Source organism: Mixophyes fleayi, chromosome 11, assembly GCF_038048845.1.
Source record: "Mixophyes fleayi isolate aMixFle1 chromosome 11, aMixFle1.hap1, whole genome shotgun sequence".
NCBI lineage: Eukaryota > Metazoa > Chordata > Amphibia > Anura > Limnodynastidae > Mixophyes > Mixophyes fleayi.
The window spans coordinates 13,029,538-13,046,562 of NC_134412.1; the positions used below are offsets into that span (position 1 = coordinate 13,029,538).

General features: G+C 34.9%; 1 protein-coding gene across 1 annotated transcript; it reads left to right on the top strand.

Annotated features, from left to right (window-relative positions):
* The first annotated feature begins 4,118 nt into the window (after positions 1-4,118).
* LOC142107476 (protein BTG4-like) lies at positions 4,119-7,756 on the top strand. The gene is made up of 4 exons (XM_075190915.1): positions 4,119-4,294; positions 5,067-5,201; positions 5,293-5,513; positions 7,686-7,756. Exons 1-4 carry the CDS (start codon positions 4,119-4,121, stop codon positions 7,754-7,756), a joined length of 603 nt encoding a protein of 200 aa, XP_075047016.1.
* Positions 7,757-17,025: the final 9,269 nt, after the last annotated feature.

The following is a 17,025-nucleotide window of genomic DNA, read 5'->3' on the forward strand; positions in this document are numbered from 1 at the left end:
ATAGAATGAGAAAAATATTTGAATTAAAAACATTATTTTCTTCCTTACTAATCTTGCCAGCTCATAAAAGCCCCTTCAATCCTAGATAAAAATGTAATTTTCTAAAATACTTGTCCATGTTTTCCATTTACATATAAAATACACCATCTATCCCAGCTGAGTCAGGTGCTTTTTCAATTTCATAAGTGGCTGTCACTTACACTGTGGATGTCACTCTGTAAGCCTATGCCTATGAATATTTCACTATTACACATACTAAAAGTGATGGTAATTTTCTTTATTTCTAGTTGAAGTTGATAACATATTGAAAGCAATGGAGATTATCTGACCAAGTTAGACATATTGTTAGTCAAAAAGTGAAAGGATCCCAAGAGGGTTCCTTAAATGTTCAACTTTAGGATATAATAAAAAAAATGTTTTTAAAAGGAAAAGAATAGGATTCTCGATCTATTGCTCTTTTGAGTTAATCAAAATTATTATATTGAAGAAAGACGTTTAACAGAAATTAAGAAATATCTGATTATTAGATAACAAAATTATAATCTAAGAAAAATCTATAACACTTCCAATCAACCCAAGAAACCTATACACCACATACCACTAATTTCACATTTCTATATAGCATGCAGTATTTTACCCCTAACCAGTATTTTACCATTTTCACTTTTAAAGGAATTTTCATAAAAAGAAAGACTTCCCGATTTCCATAATCTTTACATCATCTACATAAACTGAAAATGTGTGCTATTTGCTTATACTAAAATTATTGCAAATTTAATATATTCAAGATGGAATCTCTCTGGCTAACATGGTTCTCTCTCAAGGTGCAATCGATTTTGGTAAGTTGGTAGCTTAATATAGAGACAATAAGTCTCCATGGTGTGTTTTGAACTGATGTCACAAATTTAGCTCAGTTGGTGTTCTTGAATTGAGAGAATACCCTGTACACAAGGATCAGATATAAATTTGTAGCTGGGTAGGATCTGTAAGAAAATATATATATTTTGTAGCAAAATTATGAGAATTCTTAAATATAGTTCTCATATTAAAATATTCTATTAAAAAAAAAAAAAGAAAATGTAAATTTTTTATGTGAACTTCATCTTCAAGAAGTAGCTTATAACTGAATTTGTATTGTTTGAGTCAGTTAACTTTATTTCATTATATACGTTTCAGTTTTATTGGTAACTTTAGCTGGAGAGAAATTATCCAACTGCTTAAAAATAAAAGATAGTCAAATAGATAGGTACTTATGTAAGTTTCAGTGTTTACAAATCTCTATATAGCATGCAGTGTCCTAATCTGTAACCAATCTTTTACCATATCCCTTTTATGTATTTCTCCTAACAATCCTTTTGAAACTGTACAGTATTGAAACTAAACATTTACACAATCCTGTAGTGTTTTCAAAAAATATTGCAACTTTAACTCATTCAAGATGGAATCTCTCTGGCTAACAAGGTCACTTTTTTTCAAGGTGCAATGAAATTTGGTAAGCTGGAAGCTGAATCCTTTGAGGGTCACTATTTTATTTCCGTCATAGAATCCTTGATCAACACATTATTTAGTCCATTCTGACTTTGTATTCATAATTAGCTAGTTTTTTTTATCTCACATTTACATCACCAAACAGCAATTTAAGCAGTATTATTTTTATTATAACATAAAACACATAAACCTCTAAAATTCCATCATTGTCACTACCTTGTACTCTGATATTTTCATTAATAGGAACACTTTATTTACCTTATCTCAAAATAGATGGCCATCACGGTCATATTATTTAGCCATGGAAAAATAAGAAAATAAAATATTCCCTCAATTTTCCTAATTCTTGGAAGCACGCAATTCTTTTAAGTCTTGAATTTTCAAAAATTTTATATTTGATGTGAAAAAACAGTCTAAAAAAATTTGTGTACTAAAAAAAAATAAAAAATCTAAAACCTTGTTTCATTCAACAATAACCTTATCTGACCAGAATTTTCAAAATCTCTTTTTAATAAAGTTGGTTCTGGACAGCAGCTTAATACATGAATCATATCTGAGTATTATATATCAAGAGTTCTCTAATGCTGGTATTAAAATATGTATACATTCATGCATAAATTCCATTTTTATATTTATAGTTCTGATTTATTGCAAAAAAATTAAGTACAAGTTTCCCTTCTTATAAAATATACAAGTGTTACAAATTGTGCCTGGTTTTCCCTGGCAAAATAATTTTATGTGAGCTATGATAGACATTCAATCTCTTCACATAACTATTGAATATGTAAAGGGTTTCTTAGCTTATAAATATATTTTGTCTTTAGATAGTTCATTGGATGACTCCCATAAAATATTTTAATTGTGAGTTCATTTTATTCATTCTTACCCATAAGTATTTTACAAATGTAGATAATGTTTTCTTAAATTTGCAGATCAGCTATGGGAACTATTTTCACTCATAGATTTACAAAGCTTCCCAAGGATAGTTGGTTGAATAAATACATTTACAATAATAATCCTTTAAATGGGGACATCCAACTGTACAAAATATACATAGATAATATATTATTTCAATTTGGGGTTTCTATGTTCAAAAGAAACTCAGCCTGTATGCCAGGCAAGAGGGGAGGCTTTCTGATCTTGTATACATCTATATCATGCATTCTAAATTGATAGGAAGTCCTGGTTACTAAATTATAAAAGTTTATAAAGAAATGATAATGAGCTTGGAAAATAACTACAATAGAAAGGATTGACGTTACATATGATCCACACACACTGGGCTTGTGTTTATGTTGATCTACCAGCATGGAAAATTCAGATAGTTCACACCCTTATTAAACAAAAGGAATAGCAGAGGTCACAGTTACCCACCCAGATGGAAAAGTGAAATCAATTAATTAGCCAAATACAGTAGTGGAAGCTGCTCAATCAATTTATAGGCTATAACAGGTGCTTGAAAGGGTGGGGTTATCCTAAAAGGAACAAAACACACCAAATTTGCCCCAGCACACTGCTATAGCTAGCAAAAGACCTGCCATTTCTACTGTAGATAATTAATTAGCTAAATAACCAAAACAATTACCTCGTTCTGCGGGATAGAAATTCATAGTAAAATTAATAAAAAAAAATTGCTAACAAATCAGTATCATTTGAACTAGACAATGTTACTGACCAATCATTGACTTTCCACTCTTCTGGTCTTGCCCCTATATAACCCAGGGTGTTCTGTCTTTGCCTTGTGAAGACTTGGAGATGGATTGACCCTAACTTCGGCAAAGGAGACCAGACCTTTTCTAAACTCTTACCTTTCTAATCTACAAATAATCAGGTAAGTCTGCTTAGATGTTGCTTATATAAAATTTATAGTTAACTAATTGATAAATCTGTACACTGTGAACATATGATTTTAAACTATGTTTATTGATTTCTTCAATCAAAACATATATATCCAATAAAATGGTAAGGAATATGATTTTTGGAACATGATACATTAAACATTTCAATTACATATATTTATAAATAATTAGTAGTTAAAAGTCACTCAGTTATTGCCGTTTTAAAACCTTTTGATACTTTTACACCATGTGCTGTGTCCTTTCATGTCTCCAATCAACACACTATCCAGTTCCAAAGAAATAACTAGATTTTTTTTTAAAACAAATTCTGACCACACATGATATGCAATTACTATTCAAACATCATACTGTATTAATATTTTTTGCTAGTTTATTTAGTAGTGGTAAGCATACACTTACAAGAGAATGTTTGTATGTATGATCAATTCCACCCCCTGCCCCCAAATATTGTTTTTAAAGAATGTTAGTTTACTTTACATTTTATTTGTTCATTTCCACCTCCACCCTAATATTGTATTTAGAAAATACTCTCTCCAGAATCTTTTTGTATTACTTCAGTGTCACCAACAATACACTTACTTACTCACCACAAATTCTAATGTGGCTGTTGGGAATATCAGTTTACTTTACAAATATGAAAAAGTGAAAGGTAGACGCAGTATCCTTACCGTAGTATACAAAGATGATAGATGACAATGCTCAATAAAAACTAAAATGGTTTTCTCTCTCTCACCAGATAAGATGGCTGGATTCACTGGAATCCCAGAGGAGATGAGGGCAGAGCTGGTGGCTAGAGGAGTGGAATTTATTAAGATGCTGGTCAACAGATTCCATAAACTGGATCCAGTGATGGTTGAGGTGTTTGGAGAGAAGTTGGCTGATATTTTGTGCCATAAGTACATTGGACATTGGTACCCGAAAAAGCAAATGAAAGGCCAGGCATATAGGTATCTCATCATGTTGTATTACTTTCTTATGATACCTGAGAATAGCAGTCACATTTTTAAATGGTCACGGTGTAGGTTCTAATTTTACTAATCTTGGTTCTAGGCAGCCCAAATAACCTACACCTGTAATCTCACATCTTTAAAACTGCAGATTTTAATTACAAAGTAATTTCCCCCTCAATTTGAGTGGTTTACCTCTTTATAACCTGTATGATTAACTGATGTTTTTGATAATTCCATGAAATCAATTATTTCTAGACATGGTTATAACCTTTACAAGAAGTTTCAAATGAAAGTGTGAGGGAAGTTGATTGGTTTAATAACATTTTATTGTACTGTGTCTTCTGATGGAAATCTATTTAATGTGCACTAGGATAGTTCGTGAGATAAGACTTTATGGGCATAAATCTTTTGCTTAAACTGCAAATTTTGCGTACACACATCAGGGGCAGCCATCTTGTGAGCTGAACCAATATTTATAGAAATACATAAGTAGAAGTGGTGACATCACTGAGGCGGCCATATTGTGATTAGAACCAGTTTCCAGTGGCTGCTATAAAAAAACCTCTCCAAAAGAGTAATATAAATGTTTATTTATATCATATCTAAATATAAGGCAGAGGCAAAGTGGACATAAGGAAAGTGGGAGAGCTTGCAGCCATATTTTTTTAAATTGTCAGCTAAAATCAGTATTATCAACATTGTTCTGTTGTATATAACATAATCCAACCTTAATGTAATAAGTGCTCTTCTTTGGACTTTATTTTTAAAGGTGTATCAGGACCAATATGCATGACACGGATGAGAGTATCCTGGAAGCATGTGTTCACAGCGGGCTAAAATACCAGGAACTGACCTTGCCAAAAGAGCTGACCGTGTGGATTAACCCTTATGAAGTCTCCTGTCGGTGAGTAGTGACTCTTATAATTCAGTTATTAATTGCCTTAGGAATAGATGGTTTCAAATGTCAATAACAATAATGACTTTTTTATTGGCAGTTTGGGTGAAGAAGGTTACCCATTCACAGTGACCAAGTTTGACCCTAAGGAGGTTCCCATTTCTGCAGCTTCCTTTTCTTCTGGGGATCAAGAAAAAGAATCTTCTGGCAAATGCTCAAATGCCTCACTTAAAGATGATGGTTTAACATGGAGTTCTTCAGTCCAATCCTCCCCCAGCGTTACAGTTGAAGACAGTGGAATAGATGGCAGTTCTGAAGTAGGTAACACTCCTCCAATCTCATATAGCCCTGCAGAAGTGACTATCTGGTTGGACCCTACTGTGGAACCAGTGATTCGGGTAAGGAATAAATACAGATTAACATTAGTTATTTATGAGTATAGCCTCCTTCAAATAAATTAGTACATTTTACATTGTCCTAAATATGTAAACATTTGATGATGATAATGATATGAAGACAACAGATGAGATACCTACATGTGTAGTATTTTAATTAAAGTAATACAACTGTCCTAAGGGTCATGTACACTAGTCTCATTTAGATGTTAACTTGTACTCAGAGAAGCAAAACTAATCTCTTATCTGAGGAAATTTAGCTCAAAATTGTACAGTCCTGTACTTCTCACACACATTTTAACGGAACACATTACAATAATAACCTTTTGCTCTCTTCTAATTCTCCTGGATCTCTCTGCTGCATTTGACACCGTTGACCACTCTCTCCTCATACAAACGCTACAATCCCTGGGTCTTGAAGGCACTGTCCTATCCTGGTTCTCATCCTACCTATCTAATCGCTCTTTCAGTGTTCATTTCTCTGGGGCAACCTCTGCTCTGCTTCCTTTATCAGTTGGAGACCACAAGGCTCAGTCCTAGGTCCTCTGCTATTCTCTATCTACACCACTTCTCTTGGAAAACTAATAAACTCCTTTAGATTTCAGAATCATCTCTATGCAGATGATACACAAATTTATCTATCCTCTCCTGATCTTTCACCATCTGTGTTGTCTCGCATTTCAGACTCTTTCTGCCATTTTCTCTTGGATGTCTCCTCGCCAACTCAAACTCAATCTCTCAAAAACTTGAATTAATAATATTCCCACCCAAAAACAGAAGCTTCCTGCCTGACATTTCTATTTCTGTTGATAACATGACCATAAATCCCACCCCGCAAGCTCGTTGCCTAGATGTAATCCTTGATTCACAACTGTCGTTTATTCCCCACATCAACTCTATATCTAAATCATGTTATACACCTAAAGAACATTTCCAGAATACGCACATACCTGACACAAGACACCGCAAAAACATTAATTCATGCACTCATCATCTCCCACATCGACTATTGCAATTCCCTCCTTACTGGTCTTCCCAAAGTCAGACTTTAACCCCTACAATCTATTTTGCATGCAGCGGCTAGATTGATTTTCCATACTAACCGTTTTTCCTCTGCTGAGCCACTCTGTCAGTCTCTACATTGGCTGCCTGTATTTCAACGAATCCAATATAAAATTCTTCTACTAACATACAAGGCCATCAACAAAATTGCACCGACATACATCTCCTCAATGGTCTCGAAATACCTCCCTACTCGACACCTCCATTCTGCACAAGATCTACGTCTCTCCTCCACTCTCATCACATCCTCCCATTCTCGGTTACAGGATTTTTTCCGGGCTGCACCCACATTGTGGAATTCCCTCCCTCGCACAGTAAGACTTTCCTCTAGTCTTCAAATCTTCAAGTGTTCACTGAAAACCCACCTCTTAAGACAAGGTTATGATATTCCTCAACCACCATCTTAATTTCCCTAGATTACCCTATTACCATCCTCTACACAGCTAATGCAAGACAACAACCCTCTGACCAACACTGCAACACACACACAGCCCACTCAATACTTTTACCCTTGCGTTCTAGCTGGTCCATTGTGCAATATGATGCATCACATGCCCTTGTGTTTCTAACTCCCATTGTCCTATAGATTATAAGCTCGCGAGCAGGGTTCTCTTACCTCTCTGTCTCTATGTATTACCCAGTATTGTCTTATCAATATTTGTTCCCAATTGTAAAGCGCTACGGAATTTGCTGGCGCTATATAAATAAATGTTGATGATGATGATGATTAACACTTCTAAATGATGCCTTAGCAGGTATTAGGGGCAACTAAAAAGCCATTTGCTGCAAAAGTCTCTCTATTCATCTCTAAACTTCATTAGATCTAATGCAAAGCAAAGGGACAATGATTTTTCTTGTCTATGATTTTATTTAATTTTGATCATTTACATTTCTCCTATTTGTATATATTTACATAGGATTGTGTAAGGGAGGAGAATGTCACCACCTCAGGCACTAGAATGAGTATACATAGGTTTATAGTCGTTATTAACGGTTATTGTATTATAAGTTAATGTTTTCTTTTTCTTCTTTATAGACATCTACAGCCATTTTCAGAACCCCATCACCTCTCTGGATCCTGGTCTGGAGGACAACATTATTTTATGACACCAGCCGAGACCTCTGGTCGACCTTCTGGTTTTAGGAATTGTCTCAGGAATTAGGATCAGTGTCTGGGACTATAAGATGGGTGGGGGGTAAGAAATTTTTCTATTTTCCCTGATATAAAAATTGTGAGCAGTATTTTCTTTAAATAAAGATCTTCATATAATCTGAAACTGGTACTGGATTTACTATTTATCTGGAAACTACAGTTACCAATCACACCTTAACACTGTGTTCCTTTAGGTGGCCAATGTTAGCTTTTCCTATGTTTGTACATTTTTATGCAACACAAAGTTGGCACAATTATATGTCCAGACTGGGATTACTGCTTAATTTTGATATCTGACATAGAATTACTTATTCAAAGAACCAACATACACTGTATATGTATATTCTATACTAGTTGGCTATAACCTGGGTGATTTAGCTTAATTGGCTTATGAGTAAATTGACCATGGTGTGTGTCTGTGGTAGGAAAAAATCTCGATCAAGGACTCTATGAAGGTATTAATAAACACATTTTTAGGCCACTCTGACTCTGTATATATACTATGTAACAGCATTTTTAAAAGCACTATAATATCTACAAATAAACCTTTAATATTACATCATTATGACTTCCTTGTACTCTGACCTTTTAATGGGTAGAAACACTATTTTACCTTATCTCTGAATAATATGACCATGATGGCCATCCATTCTGTGTCGGATCAATCAGAAAACCACATTTTCTCTCCATTGTTAGTTTTTGGAAGCACGCAATTCTTTGAAAGTCCTGATTTGTTACAACTTATATATCTCAATTGAAATAATCCTTACTTAATAATTTTCATAGTAAACAGCAGCAGTTGAATACATCATTTCAGACAAGTATCATCAAGTGTACTCTTCTGCAGATATTAAAATATTTACACATTTGTGCACAAATTCCATTCTCATTTTTACTGCTCATGTTTATTCTGAAAACATAAATAAGTACAACTCTCCCTTCTTACCTAAAAGATTCAATAAGTATTTTACAAATCCTGGCTGATTTTCACTGGCAAGATATTTTTATGTGAGCTGCGAGAGACATTCAATTCCTTTACACAACTATTGAATTTGAAAAAGGTTTCATAGCTTCTAACTATTCATTGTCTTTACATTGGATGATTCCCATAATATATATAATTTTTAGGTTTTTTTATTCCTTCTTCCCCATAAGTATTTTCCATTTTTAGATAATTTTTATGTATAAATTTGCAGAAGAGCGATGGGATCTATTTTCACCCGTAGTTTTGTAAACCTCCCTAAGGTTAATTGGGAATATAGATATATTTTTTACAATAATCATTTTAATGGGGCATCCAACGGTACAAAATATACGTAGAGAATATTATTTTAATGTGAAGTCTCTGTGCTCAAACAATTCAGTATATATTCCAGGTGAGAGGCGGCTTCCTGCTCTTGTATATATCTATCATGCTAAATTGATAGTGAGTCCTGGTTAATAAATGATAAAAGTTTATAAGGAAATGATAACGAGCTTGAAAAACAATGACAAGGGATTGGCTTTACAGATGGTATACACACACACACACACACACACAGCTTGCAATGTTTTTATAACCTTTTGATATACTTACACCACATGCTCTGTTATTTCATGTCTACCATATTGATAACACACTAATCAATTCAAGTTTATTAATTTTTTTGACTATACGTGATATGCAATTAGTATTGAATGTTTATATGATCAATTCCACCCTCCCCCCCCCCCCTGACTCCAAATATTAATACTCTCTCCAGGACCTTTTTGCATTACTTCAGTGTCACCAACAATAAATAACTGGACTAATTGGTTTGATCTTAGCATATGAAAAAAGATAGATGACAATGCTCAATAAAAAACTAAAATGGTTTAATCTCGCACCAGATAAAATGGTTGGATTTGCTGCAATATCCCAGTGGAGACGAGAGCAGAGCTGATGGCTGGAGTGGAATATTAAGTCGCTGGTAAACAGATTCCATAAACTGGATCCGTGATGGTTGAGGTGTTTATAAAGAAGAGGTATCTCATAATTTTGCCGTATTTTGTTCTTATAGTACCTTAGAATAACAGTCACATATTTAACTGGTCATGGTACAGTTTCAAATTTTACTAATCTTGGTTCTAGAGAGCTAAAATATCCATCACCTGTAATCTCACATCTTTAAAAATGGCAGATGTTAATTACAAAGTAATGTCCCCCTTAAATTGAATGGTTTACCTTTTTATAATCTGTATGAATGACTGTTCTTTTTCAAAATAATTCCATAAAATAAATCACTTGATACGGTCATTATCTTTACATTAAGCTTCATGTTTCTCTATAACTGGAAGTGTGAGGGAAGTTATGTTTGGCTTAATAACCTTTTCATGTACTGTGTCTTCTGACGGAACTCTATTTGATGTGCACTAGGATAGTCAGAGAGATAAAACATTAGGCATAAATACTTTGCTAAAAATGCACACACATCAGGGGCAGCCATCTTGTGAGCTAAACCAATATTTATAGGAGGTGGCGATCTCACTGAGGCAGCCATTTTGTTATTTATCGCAGCCACTGAATACTGGTTCTGATATGTCTCCAGAGCAGTAATATCAATATGTTTATTTATGTAATATCTAAATATAAGGCAAAGGCGAAATGGACCTACTATACAATATTGAAGGTGGGAAAGCTTGCAGCCATATTTTTTTACAATTGTCACAATATTAGCAACATTATTTTGGTGTACATAACAATTTCCCACATTCAGATTGCCATAAGTAATCTCCTTTTGTGTTTTATTTTTAATTTCCTTATTAATAAACCTTTTTCAGTATAAAAGTCGGGCGGCAGACAAGAAATTTCCAGATATTTATTCTTCCGTACAATCCAATGGGTGATTATCTTATTTTTCAGATGTATTAGGACCAATATAAATGACACATATGCGAGTACCCTGGATGAAAGTGTTCAAAGCAGGCTAAAATACCAGAAACTGACCTTGCCTAAAGTGATGACCGTGTTGATTGACCCTTATGAAGTATCTTTTTGGTGAGTAGCGACTCGTATAATTTAATGATTAATGGCATTAGGAAGAGATAGCTTCAAATGTCAATTACAATAATTCAATTACTTATTTATTGGCAGGTTGCGAAAAGAAGGTTACCCATACACAGTGACCAGGTTTGACCCTAGGGAGGTTCATATTATTGCAGCTTTTTACTCCTCTGAGAATCAGGAAAAGTCTCTTTTTCTGGCAAATGCTCAACTTCCACACCAGAAAATGATGGTTCCACATGGAGTTCTTCAGTCTCATCCTCCTCCAACATTACGGGTGAAGTCAGTGATAGTGGGATAGATGGCAGGTCTGAAGATGCTATCACACCTCCCATTTTATATAGCCCTCAGGCAGCTGGGGGGCCCACCGGCATTCAGCGGGTCGGGGGCGTCCCCACCCCTGGCTCCGACTGTCACCTGTTCAAGGAGAATGCCAGGCAGTTAACCGCAAATATTATGCTGTTAGCTGCCTACTGTCACTGTACGACTTACACGGCGCACCGTAACCTCCTTACCGAGGAGATCTTGTGAGGGTGCGACTATGAGTCAGTCTCACACTCACGAGATCTCCTCAGTAAGGAGATTACTGTGCGCCACGTAAGTGCTACAGGCAGTGGAACAACGGAAGAGGTAAGATTGGGGGGGGGCTCACAGTACCCTTAGCCTGGGGGCCTCCCTTCTCTTAATCCGGCCCTGAGCAGAAGAGACTATCTGGTGGCACCCTACTGTGGAACCAGTGACTCGGGTAAGAAATAAATACGGATTTACATTACATAGTTATTTGTGAGTACACCCTCCTTCAAATAATTTAGGATATTTTACATTGTCCTAAATCTGTAAACATCTGATAATTATGGGAAGACAACAGAATAGATAGATACATTTGTGTCATTTAATCAAACAAAGTAATACAACTGTCCTAAGTCTCATGTAGACAAGTCTCAATTAGATGTTAGCTCGTATTCAGGGAAACAAGACTAATCGGTTACCTGCAGAGAAAAGGCTGTAAACTGCACAGTTTCACATTTCTTACACACGTGTTCATGGAACACATGATAAACACGTCTAAATGATGTCTTAACAGATTTTAGGGACAATTAAACACTTGCTGCAAAAGTGTAAATATTAGTTATGTCTGCTTTGTATTCGATCAAACGAGGATTAAATGTACAAATTTTTCTTGTCTGTGTTTTATTTAACTTTGACAATTTGAAATTTTTAAATTCCGATACAAATGTTTACATGGGTTTGAGTAAGGGAGGAGAATGTCAAACACCTCAGGCACTAGAATTAGTATACACGGTTCATTATTTTAACGGTCACTGTCTTTTAAGTTAATGTTTTCTTTTCCACCTTTCCAGACCTCTACAGCCAATTTTCAGAACCCCATCACCACTCTTGAACCCTGTCTAGAGGACACTTCTATGACATCAGCAGAGATGTCCAGCAGGCCCTCTAGTTCTAGAATTGTCACAGGAATGGGGATTAGTGTCTAGGTCTCTATAATACTGTAAAGAAATGTTCAATTTATTTTTCTAGATATTAAAATGTGATCCTTTATTTTTTAATAATGATCTTGATAGAAGCTGAAACTGTTTATTTATTTTTTATCTGGAAACCACAGTTACCAATCACACCTTAAATGTAACCTGCTGAATATGATGCTTTGTGGCTGGGGACACGGTGGCCAATGTTAGTTTTTCCTGCCTGTTAGGCATTATGTGTGGCACATTAGAGAGGGTCAGCACTGCAGCAAATACATTGGTGAGGTTCAGCAGCAATACATTGTAGAGGAGACAGCAATGGCAGCATCAGAACTTATTAGACGGACAGCGTCATAATCAGTAGACATTATTTAACAGACTATGAGACAACACCCAAGTGTGATACATGTGTTCCACAGCTGCAATTTTAAAATATGGTTGATGGGCAGCAGAGAAGACAGGGTTATAAAGTCAACAATATAATTATACAACTTCTGAAATGTAGACAGTATTTATTAGGTTGACAAATCAAATGTAGACAGTATTATGCCTAACTCTATCCCTGTCCCTATTTCAAACCCTGCCCTAGACCTGTCCATGTCCTTCACCCTAACCCTATACTAAGGTCGCCATTTGAATTGTCTACTATGTGAATTAGTGACCTAATTAAACTGTTGACACCTGAATTGCCGACTTTTACACAAGCTGATAGACCAAGGCCAAAATTTAAAATATTGCAATACGACACTGTCCTTAGATTATATGTTAAAAATGACATGCACATAGTGTAACAAACCAAGCACTGGTTGTTGGTCGATAAACTGGACAGAATAGATAGCAGTTTAAGGTTTTAGTTTTTTTACAAATCATCAACACTAATACTACTACCCATTCCCACATATCCAAATGGCTGAGGACTTTTCAAAGGCGGCTGCTCTACTAGTACAGTGCCTGATTCTGAAACCTCAGGCTCACTTTTAGCACTCAGATACCCTCCTTAGAATCCTGAGGAGAGCCAGTGGGTGCCCAAGTTCTTATTCAACCTCAATGTTATCCTCAGGAATTGAGTTGTCTGTTTTTGAGGGGTCAGTAACAGACGTACACTCTGAGTAACAAGGTGGTGCAGACGAAGTTGTGAAAAATGCACGACCGCGTTGGGCACTCTTTTTTGGAATGGTCATTCTAATAGGGATTGTCACAGGAATGAAGATCAGTGTCTAGGTCTCTAATTCTGTAAAGAAATTTTCCATTATTTATTTTCCTAGATATAAAACATGCGATCCTTTATTTATTTTTTAGTAAAGATCTTGGTGTAAGCTCAAACTGGTTGATTATTTATCTGGAAACCAGTTACCAATCACACCTTAAATGTAACCTGTTGAATATGGTGCTCTGGACTGGTCAGTGATAGCCTAAAAGTCCATGGAGCAGACCTGATTGATTCATTTGATGGCCTTCTAATCAACGTGATGTAAGAATTTATCCAAAATACCAGGGCCCCCAGCACCTTCTGCCTTAAATATTGGGAAGTTGTGTTAGTTTGAGGGTCTCTCAATAAAATGAGACTAAAAAACTATTAACAGTAAAACTATTTGAACTAAAAATTATATTTTCTTCCTTATCTTCGCAGCTCAATAAACCACTTCAGTAGTAGATGTAAAAGTAATTTACTAAAATACTTTTCCATGTTTTCTATTTACATATACACACACCATCTACCCCAGATGAGTCAGGTGGTTTTCCAATTTCATACATGGCTGTCACTTACACTGTGGAAGTCAGTCTGTAAACCTATGCCTATGAATATTACACTATTACACTTATAATAAAAGTGATGCTATTTTTTTTTGGTGAATTTCTAGTTGAAGCTGATAACATATTGTAAGCAATGGAGATCTCACCAAGTTAGACAAATTGTTAGGCAAAAAGTGAAAGGATCCCAACTGGTTTTCTTAAAGGTTCAACTTCAGGATATAATAATGGAAATATTTATAAAGAATGGAATAGGATACTTGATTTAATGCTTCTTTGAGCTAATCAAAATAATTATATTGTAGAAAAGGAGACCTTTGAAAGAAAGAGAAATATCTGAATATATTAGATTTCAAATTATAATCTAAAAAATCCAATTAACCAAACATATACAATTACTTTCCAGTTTACATAATCGTTACATTAATAATCTACACAATCTGAAAATGTGCGGTATCTGCTGGTACAAAAATATTGCAAATTTAAGATTAAATCTTTTTGCCTAACATGGCTCTCTCAGGGTGAAATAGATTTTGTAAGCTGGTTAGTTAATATGAAGAGTCAGTAAGTCTCCATGGTATGTTCTGAACTGAACCCACAAACGGAGTTCAGTTGGTATTTTTGAATTGAAAGAATACCCCTTACACAAGGATCACATATAAATCTGTAGCTGGGTAGGATCTGTAAGAAAATGTAAATATTGTAACAAAATTATGAGAACTCTTAAAAATAGAAAATTTACTTTTTTTTTTAAATGAACTTAATTTTCAAAAAGTAGTTTGTAACTATTTGTATTGTTTTAGAGTCAGTTAACCTCATTACATTATATACGTTTCAGGTTTTATTGGTAACTTTAGCTTGAGAGAAATTATCCAACTGCTCAAAATCTTTTACCATTTCCCTTCTAAGGATTTGTATTAAAACTCCTTTCTAAGCTGTATAGTATTTACACTAAACATTTATACAATCATCTAGTGCTTTAAAAAAAAAATATTGCAAGGTTGACTCATTCAAGATGGAACAGTGGCGGATCAAGGGGGGGGGGGCGATCGGGGCGATCAGCTGCACACTGTGCATGTCCGTTCGGTAGTGACAGTGTGCTGCCCGGCTGCTTTGAATGTGTGTTAAACACAATCAGAGCAGCGGGGCAGCACACTGCCACTGCTGAACGGACCTGCACATACTGTGCAGCCGCCGGCAACATTAGACATCAGAAAGGGGGCGGGGCCTAAATCCCCCCCCTCCCTAAAATCGCCCCATGTAGGACGAATGTCTAGATCCACCCCTGAGATGGAATCTCTCAGGCTAACAAGGTCACTTTTTAAGGTGTAATGGAATTTGGAAAACTGGTAGCTGAATTCTCTGAAGGTAACTATTTTAATATCATAGAGTCCTTGATTAACACAGTTAGTCCATTCTAAATTTGTATTCAATGTTAGCTTAGTTATTAAACCTTTATCACACATTTGGTATTGGTATTGGTATTGGTACTGCTACCCCATCATTATCACTTCCCTGTACTCTGATATTTTAATGGGTAGGAACACATTTTTTACTTTATATCAAAATAATTGGCCATCATGGTCATATTATTTAGTCACGGTTAAATAAGAAAACATATTCATTCTCTATTTTCCTAGTTTGTGGAAGCACATAATTCTTAAGAGTTTTGATTTGTCAAATATTTTATATTTGAGGTGAAGAAATCCTCTTAAATTATTAATTAAAACTTATTGTATAAAAATAATCTAAATACCTTGTTTTAGTCAATAATAACCTTATATGGCCATACATTTTCAAAACCCTTTTTTAATAAACTCAGTTCTGGTCTGCAGAATCATACCTGAGTATTCTATATCTCTAATGCTGGTATTACAATATGTATACATTCATGCACACACTCCATTTTTATTTTTATAGTTCTTATTTATTCCAAAAAAAGTGCTAAGTACAACTCTCCATTCTTAGATAAAAGATGCAACAAGTGTTTTACAAATTGTGCCTGATTTTCCCTGGCAAGATAATTTTATGTGAGCTTTGATAGTCATTCAATCCCTTCACACAACTATTAAATATGAAAAGGGTTTCTAAGCTTTTAAATAATTTTGTCTTTAGATAGTACACTGGATGACTCCCATAAAATATTTTATTTGGGAGTTTATTTTACTCATGCATTCTTACCCATAAGTATTTTACATTTTTAGATAAGGTTTTGTTACAAACTTGCATAACATCTATGGCAACTATTTCCACCATAATTTTGCAAACCATCCTAAGGATAGTTGGGAGAATAAATAATTTCACAATAATAATCCTTTTAATGGGGACATCCAATTGTACAAAATATACATAGAGAATATTATTTAAATTCCGAGTTTCTGTGTCCAAATTAAGAAACTCAGTTTGAATGCCAGGCAAGAAGGGCGGCTTCCTGATTTTGTGAATATCTCTCATTTTAAAATTGATAGGGAGTCTTGGTTACAAAATTATAAAAGTTTATAAAGAAATGATAATGAGCTTGGAATATAACTACAATAGAAGGGGTTGGTTTTACAGGGGATCCACACACACAGTGAGATTGTGCTTATGCTGATCTACCAGCAGGGGGCTTCAAAAAGTTTTCACACCTTAATTAAACAAAGGGAAAAATAGAGGTCACAGTGAATTTATTTAATTAGCCAAGAAACAACAATGACCTCTTTCTGGGGGCTGAGAAATTCATAGTAAAAATTAATTACATTTATGCTTACAAAACAAATCAGTAGCATTTGGAGTAGACAATATTGTTATGGACCAATCATTGACTTCCCACTCATCTGTTCTTGCCCCTATATAACCCAGGGTGTTCTGTCTTTGCCTTGTGAAGAATTGAATGTGTAACAACTACAACTTCAGCAAAGGAGACTAGACTTTTCTAAACTCTTTCCCTTCTAATCTACAAGTAATCAGGTAAGTCTGCATAGAT

What these genes read in the sequence shown, in the direction of transcription:
- LOC142107476 (XM_075190915.1), top strand. Translation starts at nt 4,119, where the DNA reads ATGAGGGCAGAGCTGGTGGCTAGAGGAGTGGAATTTATTAAGATGCTG. An exon ending in ATGAAAGGCCAGGCATATAG is followed by an intron (nt 4,295 to 5,066) that starts GTATCTCATCAT and finishes TTATTTTTAAAG; the next exon opens with GTGTATCAGGACCAATATGC. An exon ending in CCTTATGAAGTCTCCTGTCG is followed by an intron (nt 5,202 to 5,292) that starts GTGAGTAGTGAC and finishes TTTTATTGGCAG; the next exon opens with TTTGGGTGAAGAAGGTTACC.